The sequence below is a fragment of the Zalophus californianus genome, chromosome 1 (assembly GCF_009762305.2).
Source record: "Zalophus californianus isolate mZalCal1 chromosome 1, mZalCal1.pri.v2, whole genome shotgun sequence".
Lineage (NCBI taxonomy): Eukaryota > Metazoa > Chordata > Mammalia > Carnivora > Otariidae > Zalophus > Zalophus californianus.
In genome coordinates, this window is record NC_045595.1 from 164,144,124 (window position 1) to 164,158,135 (window position 14,012).

General features: G+C 38.1%; 1 protein-coding gene and 1 pseudogene across 13 annotated transcripts in view; one reads left to right on the forward strand and one right to left on the reverse strand.

Moving 5' to 3' along the window:
• CBLB (Cbl proto-oncogene B) overlaps positions 1-14,012 on the forward strand; it is a 219,826-nt gene that overhangs the window by 12,020 nt on the left and 193,794 nt on the right. For all 13 annotated transcript variants that reach the window (XR_003518269.2, XR_003518270.2, XR_003518271.2 and 10 more), the window contains exon 3: positions 2,446-2,696. Coding sequence is in view for 10 of the 13 variants with exons in the window: in XM_027585393.2 (XP_027441194.1) it covers positions 2,446-2,696 (251 nt within the window). In the remaining 3 variants the exon portion in view is untranslated. The remainder of the gene's footprint in view (positions 1-2,445; positions 2,697-14,012) is intronic.
• LOC118357147 lies at positions 11,988-13,251 on the reverse strand (annotated as a pseudogene).

The following is a 14,012-nucleotide window of genomic DNA, read 5'->3' on the forward strand; positions in this document are numbered from 1 at the left end:
TATGTTGCTGAGATTAAACTCTGCCTGCTGTAGGATGTGGCTGGTGATATTTTTGAAATTTGTATATACTTGTGATACTATCTTACATAGTTTTAAGAATTGAAAACCTCTATCTTGTTTGGATTTGTCAAATCATTGACATATTTGGGACTTCATCAGTCTTTAGGGCAGAATGAGCTTCTCTGATTATATTGAAGTCACAAAAGTAGAAAGACGGTGAAAAGCTTTGTTAACCCCTTTAACTATACTTTCTCATGATTTGACATTATTTAATAAATTATATGGCATCTTACCTTTCCAAGAAATTTAGGGGATCAAAATAATATTCTTATATTTAATCTTTGCTTGTGCCTTTGGGTTATTGATTTGAATACTAGTATATTCAATCATGAAAATAAGGAAGTAATATAATCATATGATTTATGAATATATAGATGTATAACATGTATGTACATGAAGTATTCTAACCATCTATACACCCATTTGCTATATCTATACTATATGCTAGATACTGCTACATTGTATGCAACAGCAAGGAGGAAGATATGGTAATGCCCTCCATTAATGTGTGAAATGGTTGTCTTAAATGAAGGGCTGATGCTTCATAGTTTGAGCCAGATTTTTCTTCCCACACACACACACAAAATAATCATATGGTTATTTCTTAAAGCAACTGTGAGTACTCAGGGGTGAATCCATGTTCTGTAGAACCTGAAATTTGGAGGGGGTCCTTTTAAAGAAAAGTAATACAAAAGTACAAATACAAAATTGGGTATGAAAGTGAATTTTTTTTAGATTGATAAATAAGACACAAGTTATACATTTTTTAAAACATTAATAAATCCACAAACAGAGAAATAATCTCGATGCTGTACACTTTATACTTTGATTCTCTTCCATCGCCCATGTGTTTTTCCAGTCCCGGGTACCTCTGGACACATATAAATGACCAAATCTGACTTGGTTCTTCCTGTACCTATGCCATGTGCTGCTCCCTGGGCACTTGAAATCTTCCTGAATCTATTCTTTTATTGCCTTGGCTGACAACAATTTAACTATTCCAGAAGTGACTGGACATCTCACACACCTTCTACCACATCCACACTAAATGTATTTCCAACTCAGATTCCCATCAGCCAGATTTGAAAAATGCCCACTCCAGTGCCACCTAGCCAGGAGGTTAAGTGTGATGAAAGGGAAGTCCTCCTGGAAAAAGGCAGAAACCTTAACCAGTTGTGTTTAGAATATCTTGCTCTTGGGGCGCCTGGGTGGCTCAGTCCTTAAGCGTCTGCCTTCGGGTCAGGTCATGATCCCAGGGTCCTGGGATCGAGCCCCGTGTCAGGCTCCCTGCTTGGCGGGAAGCCTGCTTCTCCTTCTCCCACTCTCCCTGCCTGTGTTCTCTCTCTTGCGGTGTCTCTCTCTGTCAAATAAATAATAACATAAATAAATAAATAAATAAATAAATAAATAAATAAATAAATAAATAAATAAATAAAATCTTTAAAAAAAAAAGAATATCTTGCTCTTGAAAGTGTTACAAAGAATATGTAATGAAGGACTCAGAAGAGGGCTAGCTCTTTGAGGGCCCCTCCAGCCTGTGCTTCACTGGCTTCTCAGGAAGCCTGCCTTTATGTGTGAGATTGTGCACCTTTGCACTGCGAACGCTCCTGTCATTTAAAAATTGTTTAATTGGGTGGTTCCTTACATGCTGGTTTGAGGGGTAGGAATAAGACGGGTTAACTTACTGTTTGCAGAAGTAATTTTCTGTTCTGCAGGCAGCCCAAATGCGCCAGTGGTTGGGTGGCACCTGATGGAACTGACTGAACCTTTCTGTAGCACATGTTTATAGGCATGGGATATAATGTGGGGGGATGGGGTGGGGTGGAAAAGACTCGTTCGGGCCTGACACCTGCTTACGACTTAATAACTCAGCTATTAACATTGCACCTCTTTGTTTTAGTCTCCTCGGGGTTCAGGAACAATAGACCAAAACGTTAATTAAAATCTATGAAAGAACATTAGCTGGGAGTTCAGTGTAGTAAGATAATATCTAAGTGTGAGACATTGGTTGCCAGCAGAAGAGGCCCATTTCCTAATTTTTATTTTAACAAAAGAGACTATTAGTGGTATACAGTACTTAGCACACTGGGGTTCTACGAAGCCATGAACAATGGGATACTGTAGAAGAGAGAATGAAAACTTTAGAGGGGAAAAGTAAATGTGTGATGTGGGAAAAAATGGGGAGAGAGGAAAATTGGATTCAGTTGTATCAAGACAGATGCGGATACTTACCAATTCTTTGTAGATTGGAAATAATAGTTTTAAGATCAAAATTTATATTGTGGAAAATGAAGAAATAGTATAGTTTGATAAATTTCTTAACTTTTCTATGAAAGACATTATTGTGGTTCCTATGAAAAAGTTTTATTTTTGCCTCTTTTTTAGGTCAGACTGTGCCAAAATCCCAAGCTTCAGTTGAAAAATAGCCCACCATATATACTTGATATTTTACCTGATACATATCAGCATTTGCGACTTATATTGAGTAAATATGATGACAACCAGAAACTTGCCCAGCTCAGTGAAAATGAATATTTTAAAATCTACATCGATAGTCTGATGAAAAAGTCAAAGCGGGCAATAAGACTCTTTAAAGAAGGCAAGGAGAGGATGTATGAAGAGCAGTCACAGGACAGGTAAGAATGTGTCAGCTTTTATTGTTTTCGGTGGTAAGGTCATAATTTCCATGGCTTTTTGCTTCACAGCATTAATGTCACCATGTTTTTGTTTCAGAAGAAATATTGCATTTGTATATTTGCTTTTCACATTACTTAAACCTTATAGTTTTACTTAAATTTCTTTGTGATAATAGCTACTTCGAGACCCTGGTTTTTTTTAGACTTTAGTTTTTAGAGCAGTTTTAAGTTTACAGAAAACTTACTCCAAAGTACAGAGTTCCCATCTACCCTCTTGTTATTAATGCCTTGCATAGTGTGATACATTGATAAACCAATATTGATATAGTATTATTAACTAAAGTTCAGAGTTTATATTAGGATTCATTCTTTGTGTTGCACAGTTCTGTGGGTTTTAACAAATATATAACATCATGTATCTACCATTACAGTATCATATAGAATAATTTCACTGCCCTAGAAATATCCTGTGCTCTGCCTATTCATTGCTCCTCTACTCTCCCACCCCCATCCCACACCTCCTGAATCCCTGGCAACCACTTATCTTTTTACTCTCTTTATAGTTTTTCCTTCTTTAGAGTATCATACAGTTGAAATCATATAATATGTAACTTTTTCAGACTGGCTTCTTTCCCTTAACAATATGTGTTTAAGATTCCCCCTTGTCGTCTTGTAGCTTGATAGCTCATTTCTTTTTATCACTGAATAATACTCCATTGCATGGATGTACCACAGTTTGTTGATCCAGTCATCTATTGAAGAGTATCGTGGTTGCTTCCAGGTTTTGGAAGTTATGTATAAAGCTGCTATAAATATTCGTATGCATGTTCTTATGTGCACATAAGCTTTCAGTTCACTTGAGTAACTACCTAGGAGCATGACTGCTGGGTCTTATGATAAGCCTGTGTTTAGCTTTGTAAGAAACTCCCTACTGTTTTCCAAACTGGCTATCCCATTTTTGCATTCCCACCAGCGATAAATGAGAATTCTGTTGCTCTCCATGCACCAATATTTGGTCGTGGAGGGAGTGTCTTTAAGATGCAGCCTTGATTGTGCAGGTCATAGATGTGGGTGGGAGATGATGCTTGATTCTCAAGGTCTGACTGTTAAGTGAGAAACTGAACAGCGGTGGCAAAGACTGAAGGAACGTCAACTGAATCTTCACTTTATAGCCAGGATTCCAGACTTAGAGACTCCCCTTTAAAGTTTGTCGTTTGGCTATTTCAGTCTTATATCTCATGATCTATCTTAAATCAAATGAAGAAGAGTAGTTTTCCATTTTTGGGATATTTTATTTATTACTATTTTTTTTATTTTTTTTATTATGTTATCTTAATCACCATACATTACATCATTAGTTTTTGATGTAGTGTTCCGTGATTCACTGTTTACGTATAACACCCAGTGCTCCATTCAGTATGTGCCCTCCTTAATACTCATCACCAGGCTAACCCATCCCCCCACCCCCCTCCTCTCTAGAACCCTCAGTTTGTTTCTCAGAGTCTATAGTCTCTCATGGTTCATCTCCCCCTCCGATTTCCCCCCCTTCATTTTTCCCTTCCTGATATCTTCTTTTTTTTAACATATAATGTATTATTTGTTTCAGAGGTACAGGTCTGTGATTCAACAGTCTTACACAATTCACAGCACTCACCATAGCACATACCCTCCCCAATGTCTATCACCCAGCCACCCCATCCCTCCCAACCCCCACCTCTCCAGCAAACATCTAGAATATTCACTGATAGTGATAATATATTTAGATTTCCACATTTGAAAACAAATATTAGTTAAAATATCTAATATCTTAATATAGGCAAGTTGGATTTTAGCTTACGACACTTAATCTTTCAGGATTTTAGTTTCTTTATGGATAGGAAAACCTCCAAGAAACCGCTAATGTTTCTTTCAGGTCAGAAAAGCTAGCCTCATGTAGTCTGATAAAGCATAGCGTTGTGTAATAGCAAATTCAGTTATCTAGGTGTGTAGACGCTGAACTTGTCTGTAAATAACAGCCAAACAAATACCCAGAGTGAGTAAAACCATCAAAATCAAACGTAGAAAAACCCTCTGCCAAAATGAAAAATGGCATAAATGTTTACTTATATATAATTTGTTCTCTAAATTAGTGGTGAACTCTAACATAATCATAAATGTCTACCCAATTATAACTCTAGGCTCATCACTTAATATATTTGTATCACAGTGTACACATCTTGAAGGTGGTGAATATTTCAGTTGCCTTTTAGTTTTAAAGCTCTAAGACTCTCCAGGACTGCCAAGAGGAATGTGAATCACCACATGGTATCAGAAGCAAAGTAGAGAAATATCATAGTGATTATTTCTTCTTGCAGTTCTTTTAAGAATGACCATGGTTATGGGGAGGCCAGCTGTTTGTGTTTGAAACTATAATTTTACTTTGTAGTTCTACCAGTGATCTAATAAAATCAAGTTGTTTTATAACTGTATTTATACTTCTTATTCAAATTTAGTAGCCCTGAAATTCTTCATGAACCAGAAAAGAAATCCATTTAATTTCACTTTTTAGGATATCAGGTTAGTGAGAAGGTATTTAGTTTCTCAGTCTGGGAATTTGAGCAGAGACAGTGCTTTCACTGGACGTAGTCATATATGATGTGGTAAACTTGTACCCCACTCTTATGACTTCTTTAGTAACCTGAAACGTTTTCTAACCCAGTAGATGTAATTACTATTTCATTTATAAATTTTGATATTTTTGGCTTTTTATGTGGGAGCATATCATGGGGGAATCTCTATACATGTTGATAGCTTGTGGTAGATTTCCACAGATGATGATAGGTTGCATAATGCTGATTGATCACGTTGAGGGGACTCTATAAATTCTGTGTTTTAAGTGTCCAAGTAAATTTTGTCACTCTCCTAAATTCCACCGTAAGACAAAGTTTATTAGTTTCTATGCTGGTATAGCATATTCCTAAATGAATTTTACTGTCATCCATGTTCATTTTCTGATAGTGTACTGTGACCAGCCATTTTTATGCAGAACTTACATTTGCTGCATGTTTAGTCAGAATTCATAATAATGGACCATTCTTGCTATACCATCGCAAGGACATAGATTCTGATTTATGTTTCTTTTGGTGGTAATATATTTTTACACATTCGCTTCTAAGTTTCCTTAGGATTTTAAGTGCAAGCTGAGGCTAAAGTGTGCCGTTGTACATGGAACTCTGGGACGTTTTGCTCTATAGAAAATAAAAGAAACTTCTTAGAATGTTCTTATGGTAGGCAACAAAGTATTCTAATTGATAGAATGAGCCTTATGGAACATGGATGATGAACTGATTACTGGGAATATTATAAATTCTCTGAAAAATCTTTGCTTCTGCAAACAATGTCAGTAGGGATGTTGGTATTATGAAGCTAAAAACTGAAGGGAGCAGTAATAGGAGAAATAGTGATTTGGAGCCCACTGATTATATCAGCATTGCCCCGAGTGATTATGTACTCTATTGAAGGAAATTGTGCTGGATGAGTTCATGAATCAAAGAGTTTATTTTAATGTTTCTGCTGTATCAAAAATAAAGTTCTTTGTGGATTTGTTTTAAATGTAAGGACAAATGGGAAAATTTCAGGTATCAACTTTGAATAAGCTCAGTTTTAATTGATTGTTGAAATGAGTAGCCTGAATTTTTTTAAAGATTATTTATTTATTTATTTGAGAGAGAGAGAGAGAGAGAGCATGAGCAGGAGGGGGCAGAAGGAGAAGCAGGCTCCCTGTTAAGCAAGGAGCCTGATGTTGGGCTGGATCCCAGACTGGGGATCATGACCTGAGCTAAAGGTAGATGCTTCACCAACTGAGCCACCCAGGTGCCCCTGTAGCCTGAATTTTTTTTAAAAGCTTTTTTTTTTTTAAGGTTTTATTTATTTATTTTGACAGAGAGAGAGAGAGAGAGAGAGGGAACACAAGCAGGGGGAGTGGAAGAGGGAGAAGCAGGCTTCTCGCCAAGCAAGGAGCCCGATGCGGGGCTCGATCCCAGGACCGTGGGATCATGACCTGAGCTGAAGGCAGACGCTTAAGGACTGAGCCACCCAGGTGCCCCTGTAGCCTGAATTTTTAAAGCAATTTCACATAACTTGACAAATATCATAAATAGAAGAATAAATGAAGAAATATAGCAAATGGCATGCAATGTATTTTTTTGTGTGTATAGGTGAGAGGTAGAAATATAGATGAATTTATTTGCTAGTGAAATAGATATTACAGGCATCGTGAAAGCCTCCTTGAGAATGGGTGGCATGATGATTTCTGGTGAGAAGCATGCTTCATGCCTTGCTGGACTTTTACAGTGAACCTCTTCTTTGGTATCACTTCTCCCAAGTTTTTTTTTTTTTTTTTTTTCTTTTCTCCCTCCTACAAACAATTGAGCTTCACACTGAGTTAGTGTGTCTCCAGCTGAATGTCTAAACCATTCTGAGCTGCTATTTTTGGGAAAGTAATTCAGTAATTTCTGGCACGCAGAAAGTTTTCGTGTGTATGTGTGGGGTGGAGGCTGGGGATCATGTAGAGAAGGGAGAATTTGTAGTTTCAATGAAGCACAGAGGAGAGGTGAAACTTTTTATCATCTGGCTTAAACTTTTAGTGGCAAAAGTCAAAATGAGTGTGAAGGTAGTTATAGCTAACATGTAGAATTGACAGGAGGGGCCTTTCTTCAGAGATTTGACTGGTAGTTTCATCAGTTGCCCATTTCAATAGTGATATTTACTCTTTCATATAAGAAGTTATGTATTAATCACCTGCTCGGCAAGGCCAGGTTTTGGACACTGTTTTAGAACACCCAGAGGGGATGGCCTAAGGATACTCAGATTTTCCATATTTCAGAGCTGCTTCAGTGAACCAGAGTGCAACAACCCATTTTCCCCTCCCACACTCTGGTTTACAACCACTGAAACAAAACCAAAAGTCAACTGAGGTGGAAAAATAGCTCTGCGCTTGATGACCTATCAGTGAAGAAAATAAAGGCCTTTAAAAAATTCGTGCCAGAGAGTAATACATAGATGCTGTTGTCTTATTGATGTCATTTCACAGCTGCTGGACCCTTCCTTATGCACATGTATTGTAGAATATCAGTGTGCATAGCTTGTATAATAATATGCATTCCAAGTAAGAATTTTTTTAAAAAGTATTTCAACATAGAAAAATTAGTCCTGGAAGATGCTAGTCTTTGTTTAAAATCCTTCAGGAGTATCAGGCAAAAATCTTTCTCTCTTGATTGAACAAAGAAAAATGTATTACCTGCTATATTAATAAAGTGCTTTTCCCTCTTAAGGACTACAAATCACTATGCTTGCTGTTTATACCTGTGCTTTAATTTATGAGATAGTGTACCAAGAACATTTTGGAACTGATATTTTAAGGATACATGGTTAAGTTAAAAGTTGAATCAGAAAATATCAGCAACAACAATAACAGGAACAACAAAAACACAAAGCTGCAAACAAACCTACTTAGCTTTCTTCAGACCCCTATATGCCAACATGGCTTTGGCCAAATAATAATGTATCAATTTAGATGTTTAAACTTGTATAAATGCAAATTCAGTTGATCATCGGCATCAGTCATGGACGTAGTCATGAAATTCCTTCTGGGTTCTCTGTTTAACCGTGTAAAGAGATTCACCTCTATGCACAGTTTGGGCTTTACATAATAGTTTTCATTATTCCTAGAATTCACAGGTTAATGGCCTTGTTTAAAATGCCACATTAAGTTCTACATTTTTTCTTAGGCAGCTCTGTACATTGCAAGAAGGAAATGAGGAAAAGACTGCTTTTGAATAGGTCTGCTGCCATTTCTGCTCCAAGTGTTCAATGTAGCCTTGGTTGGTTTCCTGACTCCAATCTATGTTTTTTCAGCCTTTAAATTATTTTCTGGATGGCCACAATATTTTTTGGTTCAGACATTTCAACACCATAAAACAAAGATGCAGTTTGTTTCAAAGTAAAGGCTACTGTTGTTGTATCAGTCTATTAAATAATTTTTCAAATCCAGTAGTAGTTTCTAGTAAAAATACTGTTTTTGTTATTACAATAATCATTTTCAGGAGAATCAGTCTTAGGGAAGTTATATCTTTCTTTTATAAATAATTTGTACAGTATTGAATGTATTTTATATATCTTATGAAGTATCTATTGAATGATGCATGAGAGGGAATGGTTTATACTCTTAAGATATAACCTGACATTAAAAAAATTAACCTAGTCTTTCTGTTTCTCTCCTTTCTTTTTATTTATTAATGTTGGAAATTGTAGTGCTTTTGCATTTCATGAGGACAAGGGACAAGTTGCAGGTAGAAAAATATGATTTCTAAATAAAATAGGTTACTGATTTTTTTTTTTTGAGCACAAGTACTGTAGTATAAACATTCAATTGCCATTTAATTTTTTTCAACATTTGCATTCTAAGCACTTTTTTCTTTTCGACGGAAGGCTAGAGGAACAAAAGATTAATTTTTGATATTTTAAAGTAATAAGTAACTTAGACTGAGAGGACAAATAGTAGTCAACACTTTCGAGTAGCAGTGTCTGCCAGGTAGGAAATGGAATTTTCTTTAGAAAACTTGAACATCTTCCTGAGATTGACTTATCATAAATGAATAGAAGGTTTATTCAGTCTTGATAAGAATGCTTTCATTCATATTTCTTAAGCATCTGAGAGATGTGAATATACTTTTCTAAAGTTTGGAAATGAAGGGGCTTATTTCTTAACACACTGTGAAAGGAGAGACCACAAGAAAGTTACTTAGACAAATGTTTTCAAAGTTAAACAAAGGGAGTCTGTTAGAGTGGGCAGGTGAGAGCTTGAAGAATCTTTGGTAAGGACTTTGTGAGTAACTACATCTATGCCGCTTTTGCTAAGTAGATACAAAGTAATTTTCTTATTGATTGTCATGTAAGTGAAAAGGGAAGGGGGTTTTGCCAACAATTTCTTTAGAGTACATTTTTAAAATCCAAAGAAGTTATTAAGATATAATTTAAAACTAAATTCAGGGGCGCCTGGGTGGCTCAGTCGTTAGGCATCTGCCTTCGGCTCAGGTCATGATCCCAGGGTCCTGGGATCAAGCCCCACGGGCTCCCTGCTCGGCGGGGAGTCTGCTTCCTCCCTCTCCCCTGCTTGTGTTCCCTCTCTTGCTCTCTCTCTCTCTCTCTCTGTCAAATAAATAAATAAAATCTTAAGAAAAACCCAAAAAACTAAATTCATTGTTTTTTTAATTTTATTTTTTAAAATGTTTACATTTAATTCATTTTATTTATTTATTTTTTCCCAGCCCTATGTTAATATCAAGCAGCCTCTAAATAACTCCTGATTTATTAGCTTTCAAAAATTTTATTGCAATTTATTTAAATTCCTTTCAAGTCAAATTATATATTGTACACATATGATATTTTGATTTTATAATTGGAGAATTTTTTCTCCTTCCAGTTTAGGTTTATTAAATGTTTACAAATTCCTGAGAGCAATAAGCATTGTGTTATAAAACAGTAAGCCAGCTCACAAGACTCAAGTGAACTTGGCTTTGTGGTTGAATACCTTTTATGTTTTTCAGTCTTAAGGCAGCTTATTAAAATTGATTATTTCCTTTCAGTAAATATCTGGTGACATTCAAATTTGATAATTAAAATCCAGAAGCACTCAAGAAAGAATGCCTGTTTTTAGTTTCATAATAACAATACTCCCAACAAAGAAGGTTGATGAATGATGTCTTTCAAGCAGCAGATTTGTTATTTAGTTAAAGACAGCTCCTTTGGCACTTTCTTAAAAAACTAAATTGAAGTCTGTTTATAAAACAGACAAGCTGCAGTAATAATCATGTAGCCTGAGGAATGCTTGAAAATCTAGCCCAAGAAGCACTGTTTTTTTTTTTTTCCCCTAGTGATTTAACAAAGTGGAGTTTCCAGGAATCCAAACAGATTAGCGTCCAGCACTAATTGGGGAGGTCATAAAATAGTACTCATGTTGACTATTTTGAAATAAAGCGCTTCAGAAATATTCAGTTTTCTAAATCCATTTTTAATATTAATCTTTTGTTTCTTTAAGCTCTTAGAACATGAGTTCTTATTTGATTTTGCATTTATACATCAATTGTTTATAGATGTGCTGATTATAGCAGGATACATGAGGGAATTACAAAAAGTATTCATTTATGGATTCAGATAATAGAGATTGAGGCTGCTTGGCTTCGTAGGACCATTGAAGAAAATATAATTTAGACTTATTATTGAACTATATTACTTTGAACATCTGATCATCTGATCTTGTAATCCTAGGTAATCAAACATACGGAAGTGTATTAGTTTCCTAGGGTTGCCATCAGAAAATGTGATAAGCTGAGTGGCTAGAACAAAAGTCTATGTTGTTTAAGTTGATTCTCTCACAGAAATTGAGCCCAGAAATCTGAAATCAAGGTGTCAGTAGGGCTGTGCTCCTTTCAGCTCTAGGGCGGATGCTTCCAGGACCCTTTTAGTTTCAGTAACTCCAGGTTTTCCTTGCCTTCTAGCAACACGACTTTAATCTCTGCCTTAGTCATCACAGGGTATTCTTATCCCTCTGCCTGTGTCCGCATTTCCCTCTTCTTAACAAGGGTGCCCATCAGACTGGATAGGGCCCAGCATAATGACTCCATCTTAACTTTATTACATCTACAAAGATTCTGTTTCCAGATAAGGCCACATTTAAGGTACGGTTGAGGTTAAGATTTCAATGTATTTTTATTTGTTTTTTTTTTTAGAGAGAGAAATAGAGAGCAGGGGGTGGGGAGCAGGGCATATAGGGGCAGAGGGAGGGGGAAAGAGAATCTCAAGCAGACTGCACCCAGCGCGAGCCCAACATGGGACTTGATCTCAAGACCCTGAGTTCATGACCTGAGCTGAAATCAGGAGTCACGTGCTCAACCAACTGAGCCACCCAGCTGCCCCAAGATTTCAATGTATCTTTTTAAGGGACACAATTCAACCCTTAACAGTGACCAAATAAATGGTGGTATAAAATTTATACTCAGGAGAAGAAAATGGAAACTCATTAGAGTATATGTCATGAGAAGTATGGAAGACTTTTCTCTATTGAAGGTAATGACAAACAAAATTACTTAAAACATTTTTTTGAAAGACCTATAGGTCAAATAGGTTTTGTAGTTTTTTTCATATTTATAATAAAAAGCATGGTGAATTACTTTCTTTTTTTTTTTTTTTTTTTACTGTGTCCCAGGCTTCTTTATTTAAGAAAGTGATGTGGGGATTAAAAACAAGAGCATCCTTGAACTTCACCTTCCCTCCAATCAGTCCCCCCAAACTCCCTGCCCCCACACCCTTTGTGTTCCCAAATCCTTTCCTAGTGAATGAAGAACTTAATCCCAAAGCCCTGGTACAAACCCCAGGTTCTCTTTCCCTCGCTCTCCCCCTTCCTCGGGCCCCCACTCCTGGGAAGGGCCGGCATCTCAGTTTGAATGCATGGGAGAGCCCAGAGTGGTGACAGACACAGAGGGAAAGCCTTCACCCTCAGGGAAAGGGACTGAGGAGTACAGCGTGGTGAAGTGAGGGCCCCCATAGCCTGGGGTACCAAAATGGGGCCCTGGTGCCAGAGGAAAGGACACTGGTGCCCCTGAGAAAGGGGCCCCAGCAGCCTCAAAATCCTCTCGTTGTGAATAGTCACTGCTTGATCGTTTGCCCTTCTGCCGACGATTGCAGAACCACACTCGGACCACGTCCTTCTCAAGGCCGAGCTGCTGGGCAATGTGGCTGATCTGCTGCAGGGTGGGCTTCGGGCACTGCAGGAACATGTTCTCCAGGTTGCCCCTCACACGGTTCTCGATACTCGTTCGCTTTCTCTTTCGGGCCTGCACGAGGGTCTCTGCTTTGCATATCTCCTGTAGATTTTCGTTGTTGTCGGCTTCCTCCACCCACTTCTGCAGCAGGGGCTGCAGCTTACACATGTTCTTGAAACTGAGCTGCAGAGCCTCAAACGGCAGATGGTCGTTTGGCTGAACACCTTCCCAAAGAGAACCCCCAGGGTGAGCCCCACATCGGCCTGGGTATATCCCAGGGTGATCCTCTTCTGCTTAAGGAGCTTGGCAAATTGTTCCAGGTCTTTCTGCAGAGCTTTGATGTCTTGGGACTCCTCGGGGTTTTGCTCCAGCTTCTCCTTGTCCGGCTTCACAGCCGCAGGTGGGGCAGCGCAGGGCTCAGGGGAGGCCCCCTCGGAGTTGCTCTCCACCCCGGCTCCTCGCTCGCCCTCCGGCTGAGAGGTCTCCAGGCCGCCTTGGGGCACCAGCCCCACTCCAACCTGAGGTCCACAGTAGGCCATCCCTCCGCAGAAGTCGTAGGGCGGGGGGCACGGGGGAATCCCCCACACCTCCGCGCCCGGCCCAACCCCCGGCCCGATTCCCGACCCGCCGGGAGGGCCTGGGAAGCTCAGCCAGGTCCGAGGGTCAACCCAGCCGGGCTCCGGCCCTCCCGGCCCATTGCCTCCACCGCCCGGCGGGGGTGAGAAGGCCAAGTCGGAAGACAGGTGTCCCGCCATGGGGAACGGAGGCGCCCCAAGCCGGGGGCCTGGAAAAAAAAAATGGTGAATTACTTTCTTGATTAATTTTTATACATATATTAAAAACATGGTCTGACTTACTCTTTCATCAATATTTTTATATATATCGACATAAATATATTTATAAATACCTTGTTACAACAAACGTTCTTACTGATTTCAATGTTATGTCTCTCTTTAGAAATTATTAATACTACAAATTTGTATATTTAATTAAAGGTTATAATATTAATAGCCCTGATTATCACTTGATTAAGATTCCCTGTTTTACTCTTTTATTTTGTGATAAAAACTCTGGAGGATTAATTAAAATAGTTGATTATGACTTACATCATCGTTGTTAAATCTGCTTACAAAGTTTTCTGTATTGCAAATTAAAAAAAAAAAAAGAGGTGCGAGGTAATGCTCCACGTTGGCATAGAGAAGGCTACACTTCACATCCACTTTGTACCTTTAATATTAAGATAAAGAGTATTGTAAGTATGGATTTCAAATTAAGACTTTAGGGAATAAATTCAAGGATCTTAGTTTAAACAAGAGTAAATAATTGTTTCCACAAGTGGCATATTGAATAGTTTAGACCAGGGTCAGCAAACTGTATAGAGCTAGATAGTAAGTATTTTAGATTTTGCTACGTGGTCTCTGGCAACTACTCAGCTGTGCCTTTATAGTAGGAAAGCAGACATAGACCATATGTAAATGAATTGGCATGGATGTGTTCTAATAAAACTTTATTTACA